Source organism: Hemicordylus capensis, chromosome 6 (assembly GCF_027244095.1).
Source record: "Hemicordylus capensis ecotype Gifberg chromosome 6, rHemCap1.1.pri, whole genome shotgun sequence".
In the NCBI taxonomy this organism is placed as follows: domain Eukaryota; kingdom Metazoa; phylum Chordata; class Lepidosauria; order Squamata; family Cordylidae; genus Hemicordylus; species Hemicordylus capensis.
The window spans coordinates 110,224,012-110,244,954 of NC_069662.1; the positions used below are offsets into that span (position 1 = coordinate 110,224,012).

General features: G+C 40.5%; 1 protein-coding gene across 12 annotated transcripts in view; it reads left to right on the forward strand.

Annotated features, from left to right (window-relative positions):
* The window catches only part of ZNF385D (zinc finger protein 385D), a 641,404-nt gene that overhangs the window by 118,890 nt on the left and 501,571 nt on the right, over positions 1-20,943 (forward strand). For 10 of the 12 annotated variants that reach the window (XM_053263043.1, XM_053263038.1, XM_053263032.1 and 7 more), the window contains one exon: positions 10,560-10,838. In XM_053263043.1, coding sequence (XP_053119018.1) covers positions 10,560-10,838 — 279 coding nt within the window. Of the gene's footprint in view, positions 1-2,252; positions 2,473-10,559; positions 10,839-20,943 lie in introns of all 12 variants that reach the window. The other 2 variants (XM_053263036.1, XM_053263040.1) reach the window with 2 other exon arrangements.

Here is a 20,943-nt window from a genome sequence, read left to right on the forward strand (position 1 = left end):
GCTAAGTATCTTTCCCTCACCGCTGAGCAACTGCAATTTGTCTCTACAAACAATGGAGTATATGTGTCACAAGACAGTTGACATGGGTCTCCATTCATTTAACTGTTTCAGACAATCTACTTCGGTATAGATTACTACTCAGAAAAAGTAGTAATATGCATCCTCTATTGATTTTTTTAAAAAAGTAGTATAATTCTAAATGCCACCATAGTTTTTTATTGTCAGTTTTATCACACTAGGACTGTGTTGTTATACCTTCAGTCAGCTAATTTAAAAATACAATGTATTTAATACATTGTATTTAAAAATACAGTGTATTTAATACAATGTATTTACAAATTAACAATGTTGCCCATCTTTTTTCCAGGCAAAAGATGGGCAACGTTATTAATTTGTTCTTCGGATTAATTAAATGCATGCATGTTTATTATTGCATCACAATAAATGCAGAAAGATTAGTTGCGATAGATTTAAAGTTATTTTTATGACACAGTGTTATGTTTAGAAGATGGGGTATCATTTTTCTACAACATCTTTTCCTCCAGGATCCCCCAAACTCTGTCACTGGCTAATACAAGATAGACAGCAAGTATACTCCACATAAAAACAAGAACAAAATGGCTAGTTCCGGGAGGAATATAATGTCGAATTTCCCTTTTCTCCATTTTCAGCTCTGTCTTGAAACTGCAGTACTAGTAGTGTTAGCCATGCCAACAATAACCACGAATTGTGACTCTTTTGGTTTTCCACAGGGGGCAGGTTTGTGTGTATGCTTATGTGTCTGTAGATAATACAGTCTCGCAAAGTCCATTGTACTTCATTGCATCATTGAGCTAGAATTGACTTCAAGGCTTCAAAGAAAGAAGCCTGAAAAGAACATGCTGTTTAAATAAGTTCAGGGTTGTTGTTGGTTTTTGACTCATTTAGTTTGCTAATTTAGTTTTGCTGTGCTGTTGGTGAGTCTGTGAAGCACCATATTTTCTCAAAGTAATTGATCTCTTTTCTTCTCCCATTCCCTCATATCTCTTAATTACTTTGTCTGGTTCTGGAAATAACTAACTATGGCCTGGTTCATATGTAATGGCTAACCACAGTTAGAGTTGGCCGAAGTTCCAGTTCTTAACTCCAAATTGCACTGCACACATTTACCAAATGGTAGCCAGTCAGGCTCCAGATGCAGGAGAGGGGAACCCCCCCCTGCTGAGGCATGTACCAGCAAGCTCCATGGCCTGGCTGTGAGAAAAGCATAACCATGTCAGCAAAGCGACTGCGATTGGCCACGATCGCGAAGGGGCCATGTCCTTCATGCTCTGCTAGCTTCCTCGGACAGATGACAGCTTAACCCTTTCCTCACTCTACTCCTAGCTATGTTATCCTAATAATTTTTCTGCAAAGCAGTGGATCGTGCGACTAATACTTGGCAGAAAAGGGGCACATCCTCTAGCAAGACCATCCGTAATGGAGTGCAGGGCTTAGGGCAAATCACACAAGAGTCCAGGGCTGCTTCTTTGCTGCCTGCACTTTAAGTTAGAGAGGAGAAGAGGGGTGGGGTGGGTGGGTGAACAGGAGGCAGATCACAACATGCAAGGTGTCCTCTTGATTATCTGAAAACCAATTAACTTTTCCTCTCTCCTCTTTTCCTCATGTTCTTCTGGCTGTTTTGTTTTGCTTTTTAAGGAGAAAACAGAGCACAGCACACACTTTAAGCAGAACATACACTGACAAGCAGAGCACACACTGACATAGCCATTCGCCGCTCACATCCTTCTACCTATATAACTGTGTTCTTCCCTCTAAATTCTCTGCAAAGCAGTAAACATTTCTCTCTCCTCATTTTCTCTTACTTTTCTCAATGCCTCTGTGCCTCCATGCGTGCTCGCTCAGCCCTTCCCTTGGAGCTTAGTCTGGGTATGGGAAGAAGGGGGGGGGGCGATGGCCCCAACAGTGCATGAAGAAGCACACAAGGTGCCTCCTCTCATCCTCCAAGCTGCATGGGAGCAGCAGCGGCAGCAGCAAGAGAGCAAGCAAGTGACAGAGCAGTCCAGGGCTGGGAGAGTGAGCCCAGTTGGTTGCACTCCCCGCACCCTTTTCCCTCCCTCCCACTGCCCAGGTGAGAGAAAGGGAGTTCTGCACTTCTTATTGAAGGAAACACAATGGTTATAGACATAATGATTTTACTTTTCTGGGAAACAAAACACTTTACAGCGCCTTGAAGCAGGAATTAGTAAGCGGTTTATGTCTCTAAATTTCAGAGCATGTGCCACTGTTGCCAGGCAGAACATGGAAGAGGCTGTGGGAGTGGGCCTGAATCTCTGAGAGGAGGCCAACGAAAGTGTCAGCGTGTGCTGCTGCCTCTGTGATTGCTGTTTGGAATAGACCTGCAATCGTGTTATGGCAAGTCAGGAGTCACACATAAAACGCTTCAGTGGCCAAACTTCAGGCCTCGGTGGTGAAATGTAGAGGTAACTGAAGGTAAAATTGAAGATAGTAGAGACAAACCTGAGGTAGCTTTTGTCCTGTAACCATGATTTTGTGCAATTGGGCTCTACGGAGTTATAACCCTGCCCAAGTCTAACTGTGGTTAGCCGTTCCGTTTGAACCTGGCCTTTCTATATGGATCACTTAGTACATTGCTGTGAACAAAATTAATTGTGTGCAAAAGGTAGATGAAAACACAAGTGTAATTTTACAGTGGCATATAGTCTAGGTGTATTAGATTAGATGATTATCAGCATTGAAAGACAGCTATAAACACTGGAATGTAAAAATCTTTCTCTTGTTTTACAAGTTGGACAGTGTGAGAGCTCACTGCCAGCCCTGCTCTATGTTAATGGAACTGCCCCGGGGTGATTGGTAAACACCCCAAAATTGTGTTTGGGCTTTCTGTGGGGAAATTAGCTTGCTTGGGTGGAGCAGTTCCACATCATAATAATTTTTGTGCAAAGCTTTGGTGACAGGAAAATGAACTGAGAGAGCGGTTGAAGTTCAAAAACAAACAAGGTTTTATTGTAGGGTAGGGGTACAATGGAATAAACAAGTTGATTAATTAATATTACTACTAAAAATACTTTATCCAAGGAGTAAGAACCAAATGATGTGCACTGGGAGCCAAATGGAGCATCAAGTGGAGCACAGTAGCTCAAGGAACCAGGGGGAATTAAAGCCCAAAATGTGTCCTGAGGCAACATTCCAGTTGCTCTACTTTCTTGAATAGGGTAATTCCCAGGAATCTCAAAAAGTTTTATTGTCTGTGTTTGCTGTGCTGCACTACAACACAATATTTGAATTGGTCAAGTGTACCCTGTTATGTAAATAGAATGAATGATAGTGCAAACACAGTATCTCTTAGGTTGGAAGAACCTGGTAAACACCTCCCTGGATATAAGCCCTGTGACTGTTAATAGTCTAGATCGGGGATTCTCAACATTGGGTCCCCAGATGTTATTGGACTTCAACTCCCATAATCCCCAGCCAAAGGCAACTGGGGCAGGGAATTATGGGAGTTGAAGTCCAATAACTTCTGGAGACCCAACGTTGAGAACCCCTAGTCTAGATGTGGTGTTATGGCATCATCTCATCACTGACTGCCCTAACAACCAGTCCCTGGGCTGAAGACATTGTTGAAAAGTCCTGATATTAACACACATTTTCCACTGTCTCTTCAAGACTATTCATACTGAATAGACAATGTATAGAATTCTTTGTTTATCCAGGCCTTCACATATATGTGCATAATCACAGGTACAGATATCCATACAGATATAACAATGGATTGACATCCAGACTAACACACACCAAGGAGCACACCAAAAATATATTCCATGTACCAAAAAGCATTCTGCACATGCAGTGGGGAAGGGGTGATTTTTGCTAATCCTCCCTCTCCTCTGCCTTCCAAAGGCATATCCTTGAAGGTGGCAGGACCCTTGGGAATATAGGCACTGGAGGTTGCAGAAGGAAGGGAGACGGGCAAAAATTGCCCCTTCCCCACCACACGTGTCGAACGTTTTTTGGTGTTTGTTGTGTTAGGCTGGTTATCAGCTAGATGGTATACTTGTGCCAAGATCTGCACCTGTAATTGTGCATTGTTTGTTTGTTTATTTTAATTTGATTTATATACTGTACATATACGTGTACGAAAAGGCATGGATAAAGAGAGGATTTCACACACTACACTCAACATGCATAGTCTTGAAACATGTCTGGCAAATGTGAATTATATCAGAACTTCTGCACAATGTGTAACCAGTGGGTAGTTCTTTGATAGACTATGTATATTGATTGAGCAATATACAACGTTCCCTGTTTAAGTTGCACATTGGGCTGCCTAGGCTTCATGTCAGTGTGCACAATCTTCAGAATTTATGCACACTCACCATTCAGCTCATGTTAACCACAACATATACATAATTTATAGTCGAAATTAGTTTAATTATTAACATGACTACAAAGGTCAGAAAAGATCTGTATAGTAGCAACCCCATGTAGATAAAACATTGTTTTGACTGTTGATATATAAGGAGTATTTGTAATTGTAAATTCATACTGCTCTCTAGTGGGGAATGTTTTCAGTGCAGAAGATACACTGATGCTGGAAAAATATCTACAAATGGGAACTTTTGGCATGTGGGTATCACTTCATTACCTACCATCTCAAGATTGTGCTTACAGTACTGTCGCTTTTGTAAGGCTTGCATTACTTTTAAATACATTCTTTTGACAGAATATAGCTTTTCCTGTTTCTTCAGTCCTATCTGGAAGACAGAGTATCCTTGCTGCTTTTCTTTGGAAATAATCTTAAACAGGGGAAACTCTGAGGAATTATTTGCTTTCTTTGCCTTTGGATTTTATCTGTGGAAATACTTTGGGCCATAGAAAGGTTATTGGTCTCTGCCTACTAGAGATTTCCCCCCAGCTGAAAAGAATCAAGTGGTTCCACTCTGTCAAAGCTTCAGAGTAAACTGTGGAAACTGAAATGGTTTTTGCAATTCACTTTGGCATATGAAGGAGTGGATCTTACTAGGCTACCTCAGATACCCCAAGTCTTTTGTGTGGCCTGAAGACAGGTACAATGATGCCTGCACTGTGCCGAAGGATCACCATGTGAGGTGGCCTCCTAGAACTTCTGAGGATACCTCTGATGTTATATCAAGCCACCATTTACCTGATCAGTGGACATGATCATGGTGTGCAACTAGTATTCTACAGCAAGCTTTAATATTTCTGGGGTGTCCTAGAAAGCCACTTCGAATGTCCTGATCACATCTGGTGTGGCTAACCAGTGGTGCTACTTGCTGTGTCCCAATATGGTTAGCATTACTAGGAGTTGCTGAATCTACCTCTCCGTGGCGTATTTTTGTTTTGGTTTCACTACAAAAAAGCTTCCATTCCAGCTAGCCCCTAGGTCTCCCTTCCTGGATTCTTCCTAGACTTGGGGAGTATATTTTTTCCTCAACAAATTACCCATCAATTTTGTGAGAGAAAAGGAAAAGCTAGGGGATTCACAGTAGGTCATGGAACTTCTCCAAGTTGACCACACAGTCTGCATTGATAACATTTGTGGCACAAAATAGTGAAGTAGGATCTGGTGGGTAAAGTCAAGGAATGAGGATGTCAAATCTCAACCCAAATCTTACTGCTACCTTGAGTAAATGTTTTTGATTGGCATTTACATAGAACTTTCTGTGTGTTCATCGCATTTCTCATTTCTTACTTAAGTACGGTAATTCTTATGACCTAGTCAGTGTTCTTCTCATTTAGCTGATGTGGGGTTGGAGAAGTGGCTTGTAGAAAGTTACCTAATACATTAATGCTGAGGAAGATGAGTGTTTGACTGTGATGCATTGAAGATATATATTGTATTGTTCAAACTGCAATTCGCTATTGGAGTCTTTAAAATGTAATCATTGAACATTTTGAAGATTTCCTTCAGCTAATAAAATTCATGATTACAAAGTGAAGTTATTGTGGGAAAATTTCAAATATCACAAATCTTACAATAATAAAATTGTAAAATTTAGCACTACCGTCTGAATACTTTTCAAATGTAAGAAGTAGAACAGAGACTATCTTATTCTGAGGAGAGGAAGGAAGAGAAAAGACAAACAGAGCCCCAACCTTCTCAAGCTGCTGCCTCAGAGCTAGCTTCTGAGGGGATGTTAATGAAACTGCTTCAGAGTGATTGGCGAACACCCCTAAATGTGTTCAGGCTTTGGGGAGCAAGCTGGGATGAAGCAGTCCCATGTCAGAATAATTTTTGTACAAAATTCTGGTCCCAAGGAAATGAACTGACAGAGAGGTTGAAGTTCAAAATAAAATAAGGTTTTATTTGGGGTTCAGGGGTAAAGGGGAATAAGAGAGTGGATTAAATCAATATTACTACTAAAAATAAGTTACAAATATTAACCAGATACTTGCAAAGAGGCAATTTAGCCTCTTAGTCCAATTTTAAATGACTTCCTAATTTGTGTCCGAATTTAAATGACTGTGTCTGAATTTAAATGACTTCCAGGCTGGCTAGAGAAAAGAAGGCTCTGGAGAAATAGGTTTTTTGATTTAAGAAAAGAGCAGGGATAGAGAAAGCCCGGAGGGGTGCAAACGAAGGACCTCTTTCTTCAGGGATGGAACCAGGTGGTGGAAAACCGAAGGCAGCTCAGGGGTTGGGCAGCAACGGTAAATCCAAAAGGTGTTTTTTCTCATTCCACCAGTTCCTTGCAGCAGTGAGACAAGCTGGGTAGATCGGGCCAGTAAGGAAGGCTAATCTGGAGGTTGTGAGTGAAAATGGTGTGAAGAGCAAGGCTTGGCCAGATAGTATGGCGGGTGTCCAGTCTATCACCCAAAGGACTATGACTCCCAGGTATAGAGACCAAAGGGAGCACACTGGTTCAAGAAACCAGGGCCAGTTATAGCCCAAAATGGGCCCTGTGGCAAAATACTGGCCGCTCTTCTTCCTGAGGGAAATTCCAGTGGATCTCAAAAGGATCCATTGTCTTTCTTTGCCATTTATTTATTTATTTATTTGATTTCTATATTGCCCTTCCAAAATTGGCTCAGGGCTGTTTACACAGAGAAATAATAAATAAATAAGATGGATCCCTGTCCCCAAAGGGCTCACAATCTAAAACAGACACATAAGATAGAAACCAGCAACAGTCACTGGAGGTACTGTGCTGGGGGTGGATAGGGCCAGTTACTCTACCTCTGCTAAATAAAAGAGAATCACCATGTTAAAAGGTACCTCTTTGCCAAGTTAGCTATGCTTCAGTAAAGCACAGTGGCATGAAATTATCAAGAACAACTTGTTCGTAAATGGACTAAATGGATATGCAAGGACAATATCTGTTAGGTCAGAAGGACCCAATAAACCAATCAGTAATTTTAATGAGAACTCCTCTGAGTTCCTATCACCCACTTAGCTCTTTTGTGATGGGGAAGGAATTTCCGTTCACAGTGCCTTATCTGACTTTTTCTGCTGAGGTGATTAATGTTAGCTTGCTTGAGGCAACTGCGGGGATGCTGAAGCAAAGGGTCAATCTTCGGACAGAGAGACCTTGAGCATGGAGTTAACTCGAAAGCTAACTCCATCTACCTAGAATTCCCTAATATAGGGAAAGGCATGAGGCTAATCCCCTTTCAGTTTGCTTGGCAGCTGTTTGAATCTGGGGGTGACTGTCCCACTGCCTGCTAAGTGACCTGTCCCCAATATGCCAACAAATGATCCTGTGAGACTCCTAAGCATGTTAGGAGTGGGAGCTACAAGCCCAGACATAAGCAGAGAGATTTCTAGGAAATTTCAGAATAGCAAATGGAAGGAGAGGCAGAAGCAGCATCTCAGATGATTTGATTTTGAATCTAACATGAAAGATCTAGCTCTTCCTTGGCACTATTATTTAAACTATCAATCAATCTCCTTTATTTCAGTCTTAGACCAGCATAAGAGCAATAAAAACCACGATAATTGACCTCTTTTTTTTCATCAGTGAGCAGAATGAGTTTTGTTCTAGGCAGCAATATCAAGGCAGTGTGCGCACATGTGCATTATTATGTGCTACTGTATATATTACATGTGCACATACACCATAAATATGGAAGGGAAAAGTGTATTTTATAATTTTATTCTGTTTTAATAGCAGTTGCTGATTAAAAGTGGCCTATAAAATAATAAATATTGTTTTGTATTAAATATTTAAATTATAATGAAATTAAATTGAATGAAATAAAATAACTTCCTGTTATCTAAATTTGGTTTATTTAAATTTGAATTTGAATTTAAAATTCAGGGAATCATTTAATTTTTTTTCTTTCCAATTCCAATATTAACCACTTTTATCACTTTTTGTACATAAATAATAATAGTAATAATAATGTCACACAAGAACAGAGCAAGAACTAATGTTTATTGATATGTGTAATGTTTTGTGTGCAAGCAGTAAAACATTTTGTAACTTGTTCTAGAATGACTGAAGGATTGCACATAATTTTTAAAAATATAACTGATTATTTTTAATTTAATAAATAAATAAATAAAACAATAAAACAAAGGAGGTATTGTAGGGATGGGAAGTTAGAGTATGGGTGGGTGTGGGTATTTTCCTTACGTGTTAAGATTTTTTAAAATCACTCCTTTTTTAATGAACTAATTCAGCTATATTCAATGAATATTGAACCAATAAGTAAACATTCAAAAATATATATTCTCTCTAGGGATGCCCCCCCCAATTCTGTATTATTTCTATTTGACAGCATCAGCGTCAAATAATTTATTATTTATAAATATAAATAATTTATTAGTGGAACTCCTACCTCATCATTTTGGGGTGCTTTGAGAGGATTGGAAAAGGTACTAAGTCAAGTCAGTCAAGAAAGGTTCAGAAAGATTCATCAATATCATTGAATGAATTGCTCTACCACATGGTCTTTCTTCCTTTACTATCCCTTTGCCCAGCTGTTTTCACCTCAGTCTCTCTTGCCCTGCAGTCCCGTGAAGTCACTATCAGGAGATTACCATCAGTTTTTTTTAAAAACCAGCGTTTGTATGTTTGTGCTTTTTACACTGTATTTAGCCCCACAAAAGCTTCAGTGCTGACTGCTCCTCCTGTAGCCTTTGTGAATACAGTACGCACGCAGAGCCCTGGAATCTCTTCATTAGCAAACCGCAGGCACCTGCTGTCATTTGTAATAGGGCTCTTGCTGCATCCAGAGCGGGGAAACGGCTCTCTTGCTTGCAGGAGGGAGCCGATTTCTCCGATCTTTTTGCTTAGGTGAACATAGCCCCAGTAATAGAGTACATAGTGTTTCCACACCACATCAGGTAGCAAAGTTCATTGGAAAGGTCCAACACAACACAACATCCAAGAGCCTAGTTATTGTTCCCTCTTATATCTCCCCCGCCTTTCCCTGTCACCAGTGTCAGACGCTCCAGTTATTCCCTCTTATTTCCTCCCCCACATGCCTTTCCCCCATTGCCTGTCAGACTCTCCATTCCCTCTGCTTTCCCCCTCGCTTGTATTCCTTGGCTCTTGGTTGCTTGGGCTCTTGCACGGCAAGATTTGGGGAGTCGGCTCTGCTCCTGTTGCCTGTTTGCTGCTGCTGCACTGGTAAAAGCCCATGGAGCCCCCGTGGCAGCAGCAAACAGGCGACAGGAGTGGAGCTGATTCCCCCAAACTTGCCATGCAAGAGCCCAAGCAGCGGGGGGAAGGCAAAGTGGGAGAGCAGAGCAGCAACTGAGAGCCGATGAGGAATATGAGGAAAGGCGGTGGGGGCGGGGGAAGCAGCCACATCAGAGGAAGCAGCACTGTCTGGGAGCATAGAGTATCCAGGAGTAGTAGCCAGTGGCGGCAAGAGAGCAATTGAGCGGCTCAGTGAGCGGGTATGGGTATGCAGTTGCACAGCTTAGAGGGAACAGTGTAAGTGACATACTAGAAGCCTGGAGATGATACAAACCAAGCATATAGTAAGGGAAAAAAGACCTATTGCTATGGAATTATAAAAACTATAAAAGTCTATCAGGAGGAAATGTGTTTCTCAACTAGCACTAGTGATGACAATATGTAGGTTGATTCCCATGACCATGTTTTACTAATGATAACTGTGTGTATTTGGCAGAAGTGGTAGACTGGACTGTACTAATTCTGCAGATCACAGGTACCATTTTTGAATGCACTCATAAAATGCACTGTAGACAGAAAATTAGGCCATCAATTTGGCTGCCTTCTACTTGCAGTGCAGATATTGTACTTGCAGTAAGCTTGTAAATTAAGGAATGCCCTAAATAATGTGCTTCCCTGCCCATCTTACCATTTCATTTTGCTTTACCATAGAAACATACATAACTGGTACACATGAGCAGAAAGATGACCTAATATGACCATTGTAACACACACACATTCTCTCTCTCTCTCTCTCTCTCTCTCTCTCTCTCTCTTTCTCACACAGAGCCAAAAACTGGGGAACACAGTAACATAAATTGACTTTGAGTGCAGCCATCAAGTTCCCACCAGTTGAAATCCTGGACATTAGGTGTATGTATCACTCATAATTTTTTCTTTTGCTTATATTAGAAACTATGAAGAAACCCTGGAGCCCTAATTCATCCCAAGACAATGTTCCATTTGCTGCAGATTTCACTTGTTTGCATGAAAGAGAAAGTGAGGCAGAATTAACACCTGAAGACTGTGAAGAAAAGAAAGAAAGGGAGAAGAAACATACCAGTTTTACTTTGTGCAGTGTGTGCAACATTCAGTTGAACTCTGCTGCTCAGGCACAGATCCACTATAATGGAAAATCACATCAGAAAAGATTAAAACAGCTCAGCAATGGGAATCTGAAAAATGACCATGGTAAGCTTTTTGATATATTCTGCCAGGTTAATTTATGAAGGTGTTAAGGGTATGCTTTTGAAATATTATCGGTCTCGGTCTCTCTCTCTCTTTCTCTCTCTCTCTTTACCTTACTTTCTGATTTTGTCCAATCAGATTCTTAAAAATAGTCCCTCAAATCCAGACAAGAGAAGTTTGGGGCACTTAAGAAGTTTGCAGAGCTGCATGATGTTGCAATGCTATGTAATGTTGAACAGCTGCTAGTGGTGGACACTTTCTGGGACGTATAGGGGTTTGTACAAGGCATTGTGTAATGCGTTGTGCAAGGCATAGTGCATGCCAACATCTGATAGTGCAGAAATGAGTCTGGAACAGATGTTCCTCTGTGCAGCATCATTGTACTATGTCCTTGCACTAGTGCAACAGCCTTAGGATCTTAAATCTAGGAGGATGTGGTGCAATGATCTCATGCAAAGAAAGTGTTGTGGACACCCTGACTCCAACACTAAACTCAGACTTACCAATCCAGAATTATGTAGAATCTAGGCCTGTGTCTGATTCCACTTTATTAAGAAATCAATTAATGCCTGAACTCAGATGAACTACATGACACCAAGGTCTCATGACCTGCATCTGAGACAGATGGTAATTGCTTTGTGAAGGTAGGGACAATCCAGCATTGGTTCTCAATATTTGTGAAATGGGAGACATGATGGCCAGGCTTGGTTTCCTGTCTCACATATATCCAAATACTATCACTGTGGACTGCCTTTACAGATTCATGGCAGGAAGATTCACACACACTAGCAATTTGGATATGTTGGTGCCCAGTTCATTCATGTTGAATCAGAACTCATAGTCCAGTGGGCCAGGCTGAGTTCTGTATCTTTGCCAGTACCGCTGGACTCCTTGCAACAGGAATTCAAGTGGAGTAAAATGATTAAACTCCTAAGATTTGCCTGAACTTGCTCTTAGGTGATGTCTTTGGGGGAAGCTAGGAGTTGAGCTTGCATGTCTTCTTACAAAAAGTCCATGTTAATCATTGGTGATTGCTCTGCCCTGCCAGGGTATAATCCTGTCTTCCTCTGAGAGATATTTGCTATGTAGAATTAGAAGCATTGTTTATACCTATTGCTGTCTTTAGACTCCCACCCTAGGTAGATGCACACAAAAGAAAATGATTTAACTGCTCTCTCACGCCTATAGCTTTGAATTTTCCTTCCTAACACCTTTTAACACTCTCAAGGGACCAGGAGCCAGAAAAACTGGGGGCAAAAGAAGATGCCATTTGCAAGCTCAAGAGATGCAGATTTGTTTTGAGAATGTCAATAGAACAGTACTCTGCCCAAACAGGAGATGGGACCCAGATCCTGTTTACTCTGGACTGACCTAATATCCTGAACCAATATCAATAATTAGAAGACAGGATCCGGACGGTAACAGTAGTTGACACATTTTGTGATCCAGGAAGGATGATGATATTTTGAATAGACTCTATGGAAATCAAATGATGGAACAACTATAAGAAGGGGTCTCTGGACATGGCAAATCAGCAATCTTTGCCTAACATCCAATATTTGCTCATGTGCGTATTCCAAGTGCCTGCTGTCTAGAGGCCTGAAACCTGCAGACAAGAGACTGCTCAGTGATTCTTACCGCGGGGCGAAGAATCAAGGGCTGACTCTGTCTGTGAAATCCAGCACCAGCCTTTTCCATCTGAAGCCTGCATTACTCCCAAGTCCCAGCAATGAACAAGTCCTTTGAAGCCTTCTTTGTGAACCTGGTGAGATGCGTATTCAATGCACAGCCCAGCCTGCTCCTCCACTTCCCTCACCCCTACTAATCACTGCCATCCCTTTCCTAAGCCCTCCCTCCCTTTCTTCTCCCTCTGTTTCTCTCTAAATGTTTTATTAGGATTTGTTAGACAGCTGTAATTATTGATTGCACACACGTGTGATAGCCAGGCACATTGCACTACACCTTGAATCAGAAACATGTTTAATTTAGATGACCTGTTTGAATTTTATCCTGATGAGCAACTTTCTCTAATAAAGCCAATTGAATTATTTGGGAGTGTTTTGGGTCTTTTTTCTACCTTAGTGCCCAGAGTGTACATAGTCACTGTATAAAAAACTGGTCACTCTGAGACACTGGTGAAACAAGCCTATTTTCATATGCTAGCTCCGGAGCATATCTAGTATACAAATCAGGCTTGGCTCACAACAAAAGGAACACCTGTTTCAGACTATTTCTTGTGCTATTAGAAGATGCTGGCAAATTGTGTGACAGGTTGCACAGCCTTCCAAGTGTCCCAGATAAGACATACCACTAGTGGTTGAGTAACATCACAGAGCAGTGCAACTTGATGCAGCTGTGAAGGCCTCTTAAGTGAGTGTCACTTTTCTCCTTGCAGTAGTGCAATGCTAGTCTGGATGTTAGCCACTGTCTCTGTTGGTAGTAAATGAGTGCACCATTACAATCTTTCTAAAAATATTTATGTTAAGCTGACTATGATCATTTATTATCTAGTGCTATTGAATAGTCTCAGTTCAGCAATTCCTGAAACAACAGAAGTAAAATGTTTGTGAGAGAATTTCTTAAAGCCTACAAAAACGGTCCTCCTCCTTGGAACAATGAAAGGTGTCCAGTCCACCATCTGTTCTAGAAAAGCTTTGTTTCTGCATAAATTATCAATCTTCTCTGGGTGTCTTTCGAATGGTCCTATATCCTCTTGAAGCTGTATCCTATGAGAAGTTTTGTGAAAATGTTATTGTGATTGTTCTGCATCTGCTGTGAATTATTTTTCCATAGTACAAATCTTCTGGTGAATTCTATATTATTGTTGTTGTTTACACAGTCAGACAGGTGTTATTGACTGGTTTGTTTTATCCAGACATTGAGTCCTTCCCAAGGACCTGGGATGGCTGAATTTTATTATCAATGTTGTTGCTGTTATTATTATAGATATCGTCACAGAATATAGGCTTTTCCCAGTAATGCTACTTTTTGTAATTGGCTGATGGTGATTTCTGTGGCCCCTGTGGTCTTGAGGTGCTCTTCAAGTTGTTTTGGAATTGTACCAAGGGCGCCAGTTAACACTGGGATGATGATGATGATGATGATGATGATTTGTTTGATTTCTCGACCACCCTTACAGAATAGCTGAGGGCGGGCGGTTCACAAATATCATAAAACAGTTAAAATCCATCAATAATCGGGAATACAAATTTTAAAATACAATAAAACAGCTAAAAAACAAATCAATCCAAAACCTTATAAAATCCTGATACATTAAAAACCCTTTAAAACAATTTAAAAACCCTGGAAGGCCAGGCCGAACAGGTAGGTCTTTAGGGCTCTCCTAAATGCCAACGAAGAATTCAGATTACGGATTTCTGCAGGGAGTGCATTCCACAATCTAGGACTGGCTACAGAGAAGGCCTCCCTCTGGGTCGCCACCAGAGAAGCCGGTGGCAAATGGAGCCAGACCTCCTTAGATGATCTTAGCGTGCGGTGGGGATCAGACCGAAGAAGGCACTCTCTAAGGTAACCTGGGCCTAAGCCGTTTAGGGCTTTAAAGGTAATAACCAGCTCTTTGTATTTTGCCTGGAAACATATCGGCAGCCAGTGCAGCTGTTTCAAAACAGGCATAATATGGTCTCTCTGAGTTGCCCCGGAGACCAGCTTGGCTGCCGCATTTTGAACTAACTAAAGTTTCCAAACTACGTACAAATGCAGCCCCATGTAGAGCACATTGCAGTAGCCAGGCCTGGAGGTTACCAGCTGGTGTACCACTGTTCTGAGGTCATCCTCCTCAAGGAATGGACGCAGCTGTTGAATCAGCCTAAGCTGATAAAAAAACACTCCTGGCCACAGCCTCCACCTGAGATACCAGGGTGAGGCCTGGGTCCAGGAGTACCCCCGAAGCTGCGTAACTGCTCCTTCTGGGAGAGTGCAACCACATCCAGCACAGGATGGGGTTATGTAGGGATGTGCACAAATGAATTTTTTTGATTCGATTTGTGCCCAAAACAAATCACCCCTGATTTGTTTTGTATCCAAATCTACCTCCTCCAAGTCACCCCACATTTGATTCGTATTTCCTTTGATTTGATTTGGATCCAGACTGATTCGGAACACATAACAAGGTCCTAGGGGCACCAAAATTGGGTGGTGGGTAGGTCCCCTAGGGTGCCACCTACAACTCAAATTTCAAGGCAGTGGGAAACTTGATTTTTAATGATTTTCTTTAGTTTTTACTGATTTCGAACATTTCCACCATAGGAAACAATGGTGATTCAAAGCTGCCATATCCTAACCCTAAAATGGATCCGCAGGTTTCATTTTTTAAAAAGAAGCAGCTAGGCTTTAGCTCTTGTACAAGTGGAGTTATGGAGCAAAATGTGAGCAAAACTATTTTTCAAGTGGTTGAATTCTTTTTTTTAAATGAATTCGCTTTTATGTAAAGCTTTTGTACTTTGTGTTTTGCTGGTCGAATGACCGTAACAATAAAGATTTGATTTTGATTTTTAAAAATTCAGTTTTATTTAAGATAAAAAAGGATAAAACAAAATGATTACATAATCGTCTCTTGAGCTTCCCAAAACAATGATTATATATGAGTTAATACAAATACCGATCCCAAAATTCCCCTTCCACCCTTCTTTCCTCCTCATCCTGTAAGAAGAACTGCAAACCAATATAGATAATGAATAAACCAACCCTGATGCTTAAGAAAAACCGAACCTTGGGTGGGGATGCAAACCTTGTGCTATATTAAAGCTTATAAACGGTTCCCAAGCTAATGTAAATGAGTCTTCCAAATCAGCATGGTGTAGTGGTTAGAGTGCTGGACTAGGACCGGGGAGACCAGAGTTCAAATCCCCATCACCCCCAAAATAGACTTCCCACACAGCCACTCTAAGGCACTTCCAAGACTCGCAGGCCAAGTCTCCATAGCCTTTCCCCTCAACATGTCTCCACATTCCTCCCCTAGGCTTTAAAGCAAGTGATCCATCTTCTCTGGATTCTTCTAAACCCAAGGGTTAACAGAACAACTTCCTAAAAATAGTATTGCATTGTCAGTATAAGCCTATCACCTCGTCCAGCTCATTTTTAATTTAATTTTTCTACTGTTTTACATGAAAAGCACCTCCAGGTATTCAGTTAATCAAAGGGACTGTTTAAGTATTCTGTTTTACCCTACAAATTTGTGCACAAGCCCCTCCCCAAGGTGTGCAGACTTTGGGACCTTAAGTCTGTCAGCTCCTCTGCTTGTCACCATCACAACCCATTTTTCTCAGTTGAGATCTCAGCTTCCCTTACTTCACATCTGACAAGTAATTATAGGGAGAACTCCATTCCTTCCTCCGCTCCTTGGAGTTTTATATTTCTCATCCCCAATCCATTCATCCCATCGTGTGAGTGAGTGAAAGAGAGAGAACAAAAACAAGGTACTAAGAGCTAGGCTAAAATGTTTTACATCTATTTTCCACCAAGAAAGTTGGGAAAGGGATATGTGCCCTTTCCCCATGGGGAAGGGTGGTCAACTCCTCCCCAGAACAAAAAGAGAGTTTCAGTAGGGACCCTCAACCTGCAGGTCAGCCCAAAGACTGCAATCTCATAATTTGTGGTCAGATTGGAGGATGGCATATAAATCTCCTCCTCCTCCTCATGAGTGTAGACCACAGTCAGAAGGGCTCTCAAGCTTCTACTGCCTGCTCAGGGAAGAATTGAAGCCAATTCCCAATCTCCAGTCCATGGGTATCAATCCAGTTTTTCTTTAAATTTAAATGAATCCAGCCACTCACACCCGTACGTTATGGTTATTTAGTTCCCCATAGTTCTGATGGAGACCCGAGTTCAAATCCACATTCAGCCATGATACTAGCTGGGTGACTCTGGGCCAGTCACTTCTCTCGCAGCCTAACCTATTTCACAAGGTTGTAGTGAGGAGAATCTTAAGTATGTAGTACACCGCTCTGGGCTACTTGGAGGAAGAGAGGTATATAAAATGTTAAGAAGAAGAAGAAGAAGAAGAAGAAGAAGAAGAAGAAGAAGAAGAAGAAGAAGAAGAAGAAGAAGAAGAAGAAGAAGAAGAAGAAGAAGAAGAAGAAGAAGAAGAAGAAGCAGCAGCAAGATCAAGAACCTGGAAGAGAAAGAACATTACAAATACTTGGGCATTCTCCAGGCTGATAACATCGCACTCACTGAAGTTAATAGAAAAAATGGAAGTGAATACATCAGGAGAGTTAGAAAATTCCTCAAGTCCGAACTCAATGGCGGGAACACCATACAAGCCATAAACACATGGGCTATACCTATTATCAGATACACTGCAGGAATAATAGACTGGACCCAGGCAGAGCTAGAGATGCTAGATCGTAAGACCAGGATAATCATGACCATCAATCATGCTCTGCACCCCCATAGTGATGTCGATAGGCTCTACCTCCCTCGCAGCTCAGGTGGAAGAGGAATGCTGCAAGTCCATCAAACAGTAGAGGAGGAGAAAAGATACCTTGAAGAATATATCAAGGACAGTGAAGAAGATGCGCTTCAAATGGTCAATAATGCGAAACTATTCAACACCAATGAAAGAAAGCAGGTCTACAAGAAAGAACAAGTCAAGAACCGAGCAGAAAAATGGAGAAATAAGCCCCTGCATGGTCAATATTTGCACAATATAAGTGGAAAATCAGACATCACCAAGACCTGGCAATGCCTTAAGAATGGTTACTTGAAGAAAGAAACAGAGGGTTTAATACTGGCTGCACAAGAACAGGGACTGAGAACAAATGCAATAAGAGCAAAAGTCAAAAAATCCACCACAAACAGCAAGTGCTGCCTTTGTAAAGAAGCAGATGAAACAGTGGACCACCTAATCAGCTGTTGTAAAAAGATCGCACAGACTGACTACAAACAAAGGCATGACAAGGTAGCAGGGATGATACACTGGAACATCTGCAAAAAATACAAGCTACCTGTAGCCAAGAATTGGTGGGACCATAAAATTGAAAAAGTGGAAGAAAATGAAGATGTAAAAATATTATGGGACTTCCGACTACAAACAGTCAAACATGTGCCACACAATACACCAGATATAACTGTAGTCGAGAAGAAAGAAAAACAAGTCAAAATAATCGACATAGCAATACCAGGGGATAGCAGAATAGAAGAAAAAGAAATAGAAACAATCACCAAATACAAAGATCTACAAATTGAAATTGAAAGGCTGTGGCAGAAAAAGACCAAAATCATCCCAGCGGTAATTGGCGCCCTGGGTGCAGTTCCAAAAGACCTTGAAGAGCACCTCAACACCATAGGGGCCACAGAAATCACCATCAGCCAATTACAAAAAGCAGCTTTACTGGGAACAGCCTATATTCTGCGACGATATCTATAACAATTGACAATAAAATTCTGACATCCCAGGTCCTTGGGAAGGACTCAATGTCTGGATAAAACAAACCAGTCAATAACACCTGTCTTACTGTGTAAACAAGAAATAATAATAATTCTGCAAATAAACTGTCACCTTAGCCATCAAACATAGTCCCATAGTTTTAATAGCCAACCCTCCAAAGTTGGAATTTCCTGTAATAGCCAGTTAGCAGCATAAAGAATCCTGGCAGTGGTAATGATAGCTCTGTATATTTAGTAGGTATACTAGACTTAGTCATGTTTAACAAAAAGAGTTCAGGTGAGTAGGGGAAATTTATATTTAAAATTTGCTGCAACCTAAGGTGGATTTTTCCCAAAATTGTTGTGCCTTAGTGCAGGTCCACCACATATAAAATGTCCCCGAATGCTGCTTACGTTTCCAACAGTTCCCTGGGTAATTACTGTCCATCTTACTAATAGTTATAGAAGTAATATACTAATGGAAATACATCTTATCTCAGTTTTCTCTTAAAAGACTATTTGAAGTGAATTTAATATTCACTTTCCACTGGTATTCCCAGTTTAACATATCAGTAGTTTTATTCAGATTTTGCATCCATTTAATCATACAGCCTTTAACCTGTTCTGTTTCTGTGTCATATTTCAACAACAGCTTGTATATTTGCCCCAGTAAGTGGTCAACACTTTTAGTTATTAAAACCTCAAATTCTGTTAGATCTCTAAGCTTCCCACCTTGTTTTTGTAACACTGTCTTCACGATGGAGCTAATTTGTAAATATTGGAACCATGGAGGTTCCTCAAACCATTCTTGCGTAAGAGTTTGAAATGATTTAGGCTTTAGATTACCAACGGTTAAATTTTGCAAGCTGTATCCTTTCTCTCTCCAAGTATCATACATGTTGGAATTTTCTTCTTTATGAAAAGAAGAATAGATGCAGGAGGCGATATATCTGTACTGATCCTTTTCTTATATTTGTCCCAAACATACAGCAAACTGCTTCTAACTGAATGGGATTTTATCTCTGAGTTATACTTTATTGTATTTATCCATTAAAAATTATGTAACTTTTTGATAGATCTGTTCCCTTCATGTCCATGAATGAACCATATGCTATTGTGATCCAATCCAAAATCCATGCCAAGCAACTGGCATGGTAGTATAATTTCAGGTTAGGAATGTTCCTTAACAACTTGCATAATCTTGAGCTTAACTCTTTGGTTCAGCATTTTGTCTTCAATCCTAATCAGAATCATTTGAAATCGGAAGTTCGTTTTTTGGTAGAATATTCCTAACCAAGAGAGATTTAGTTTTTTCCACCTGTCTAGGTCTGTTAAAACAAATTTCCATGCTGGCAAATAGTTGTTCTTAAACAAGTTTTATTATTTCCAGTTAAGTTAATCCCCAGATATTTGATGGCATTTTTTTGTTATCTGATACCCAGTTTTATCTTGCAAATAATGTGATTTCATAGCTGATAGGTTCCACATAATAATCTGTGTTTGTTTTTATTCATCTTGTATCCTGAAACCTTTCTATATTGGTCAATTTGTTCCATTGTTGCCTGCAAAGAGGCTTTTGGTCGGGTAATAGTGAGGACCACATCATCAGCATATAACTCCATTTTATGTTCTTGAGCTGCCATCCTAATTCCATGGATTATTTGCTCCAGTCGAATCTTCTTTGCCAAAGGCTCTAAAGCAAAAATAAACAACAAAGGAGAAAGAGGGCACCCTTGTCTAGTACCCTTTTTGATAACACATGTTTTTGAAAGAAACAAACTCTATTCTCTGTATTAGATGTGTATTAATTACTTTCTACTTCCTGGGTGTATGTTTAAAAATGACTGCGCCAATTCAATCTCTGTGTGTTAAATAACAGAGTGTATTGTGTGGTACAAAGAGGTAAAACATATCTTTGTGCTAATTGTGACTTTACACTGACTCAGATCATGGCTAAGGCAAAACATACATTTGGGAAATGTTTTTGGTAAGGTCAAAAAGTGCCCCCTGATTTTCCATCAATTCCTGTAAAAATGTTACCTCTGCATCAAATGTCCTTGCTTTCTGATTCTCTCATTTTGGCTTTGTTTGCCCTAACTGCATTAGCGTGTAGCCAGCTTTGATTGGCTATGTCGTATCATGCTGGTACCCTGTTTGCTGCATGATCCCTGATTAGCTGAGCTTGTCCACATGGGAATCTAGGAAGAAGCAGTAACTAGACAATAAAATGTGGCTGAAGCAGGAACAAATAGAAAAAGCAACAACCTTGAATGGGATTGTGAGAGTATTCAATTATTCAGTTGCAGCAAATATTTCTAACTCATGAAAGCACCGTTTTCAGCCCCCAAATTGAAAAGAGAGCATATGTGCTTTAGCCCTAGTTCAGACATAGTGCTTATAGTTGCTTGAATGGCATAAGTGTGCATCATTTTAGAGGCAGATGGGTGACTGCAATGCACTGAATATTTGAAACAGAGTGAAAAATATCCTACCCTTAGGATAAATCACAATTTAGCAAACGAGGCGATGCTAAGGCAAAAGCAAAATTGCTTCTGTCAAAACTATGAATTAGTGAGTAGAAAATTCTGCTATAGGGAGGATCAGGAAAAAATACTACATATGTACTGTGTCTGATGGCCATGCCTTTGTTCCTTTAAACCTCAGGGCAATATACTGCATTGGACCTTCTGTAGGTTGTTAAAGATATTTAGTCTTTCCTTAT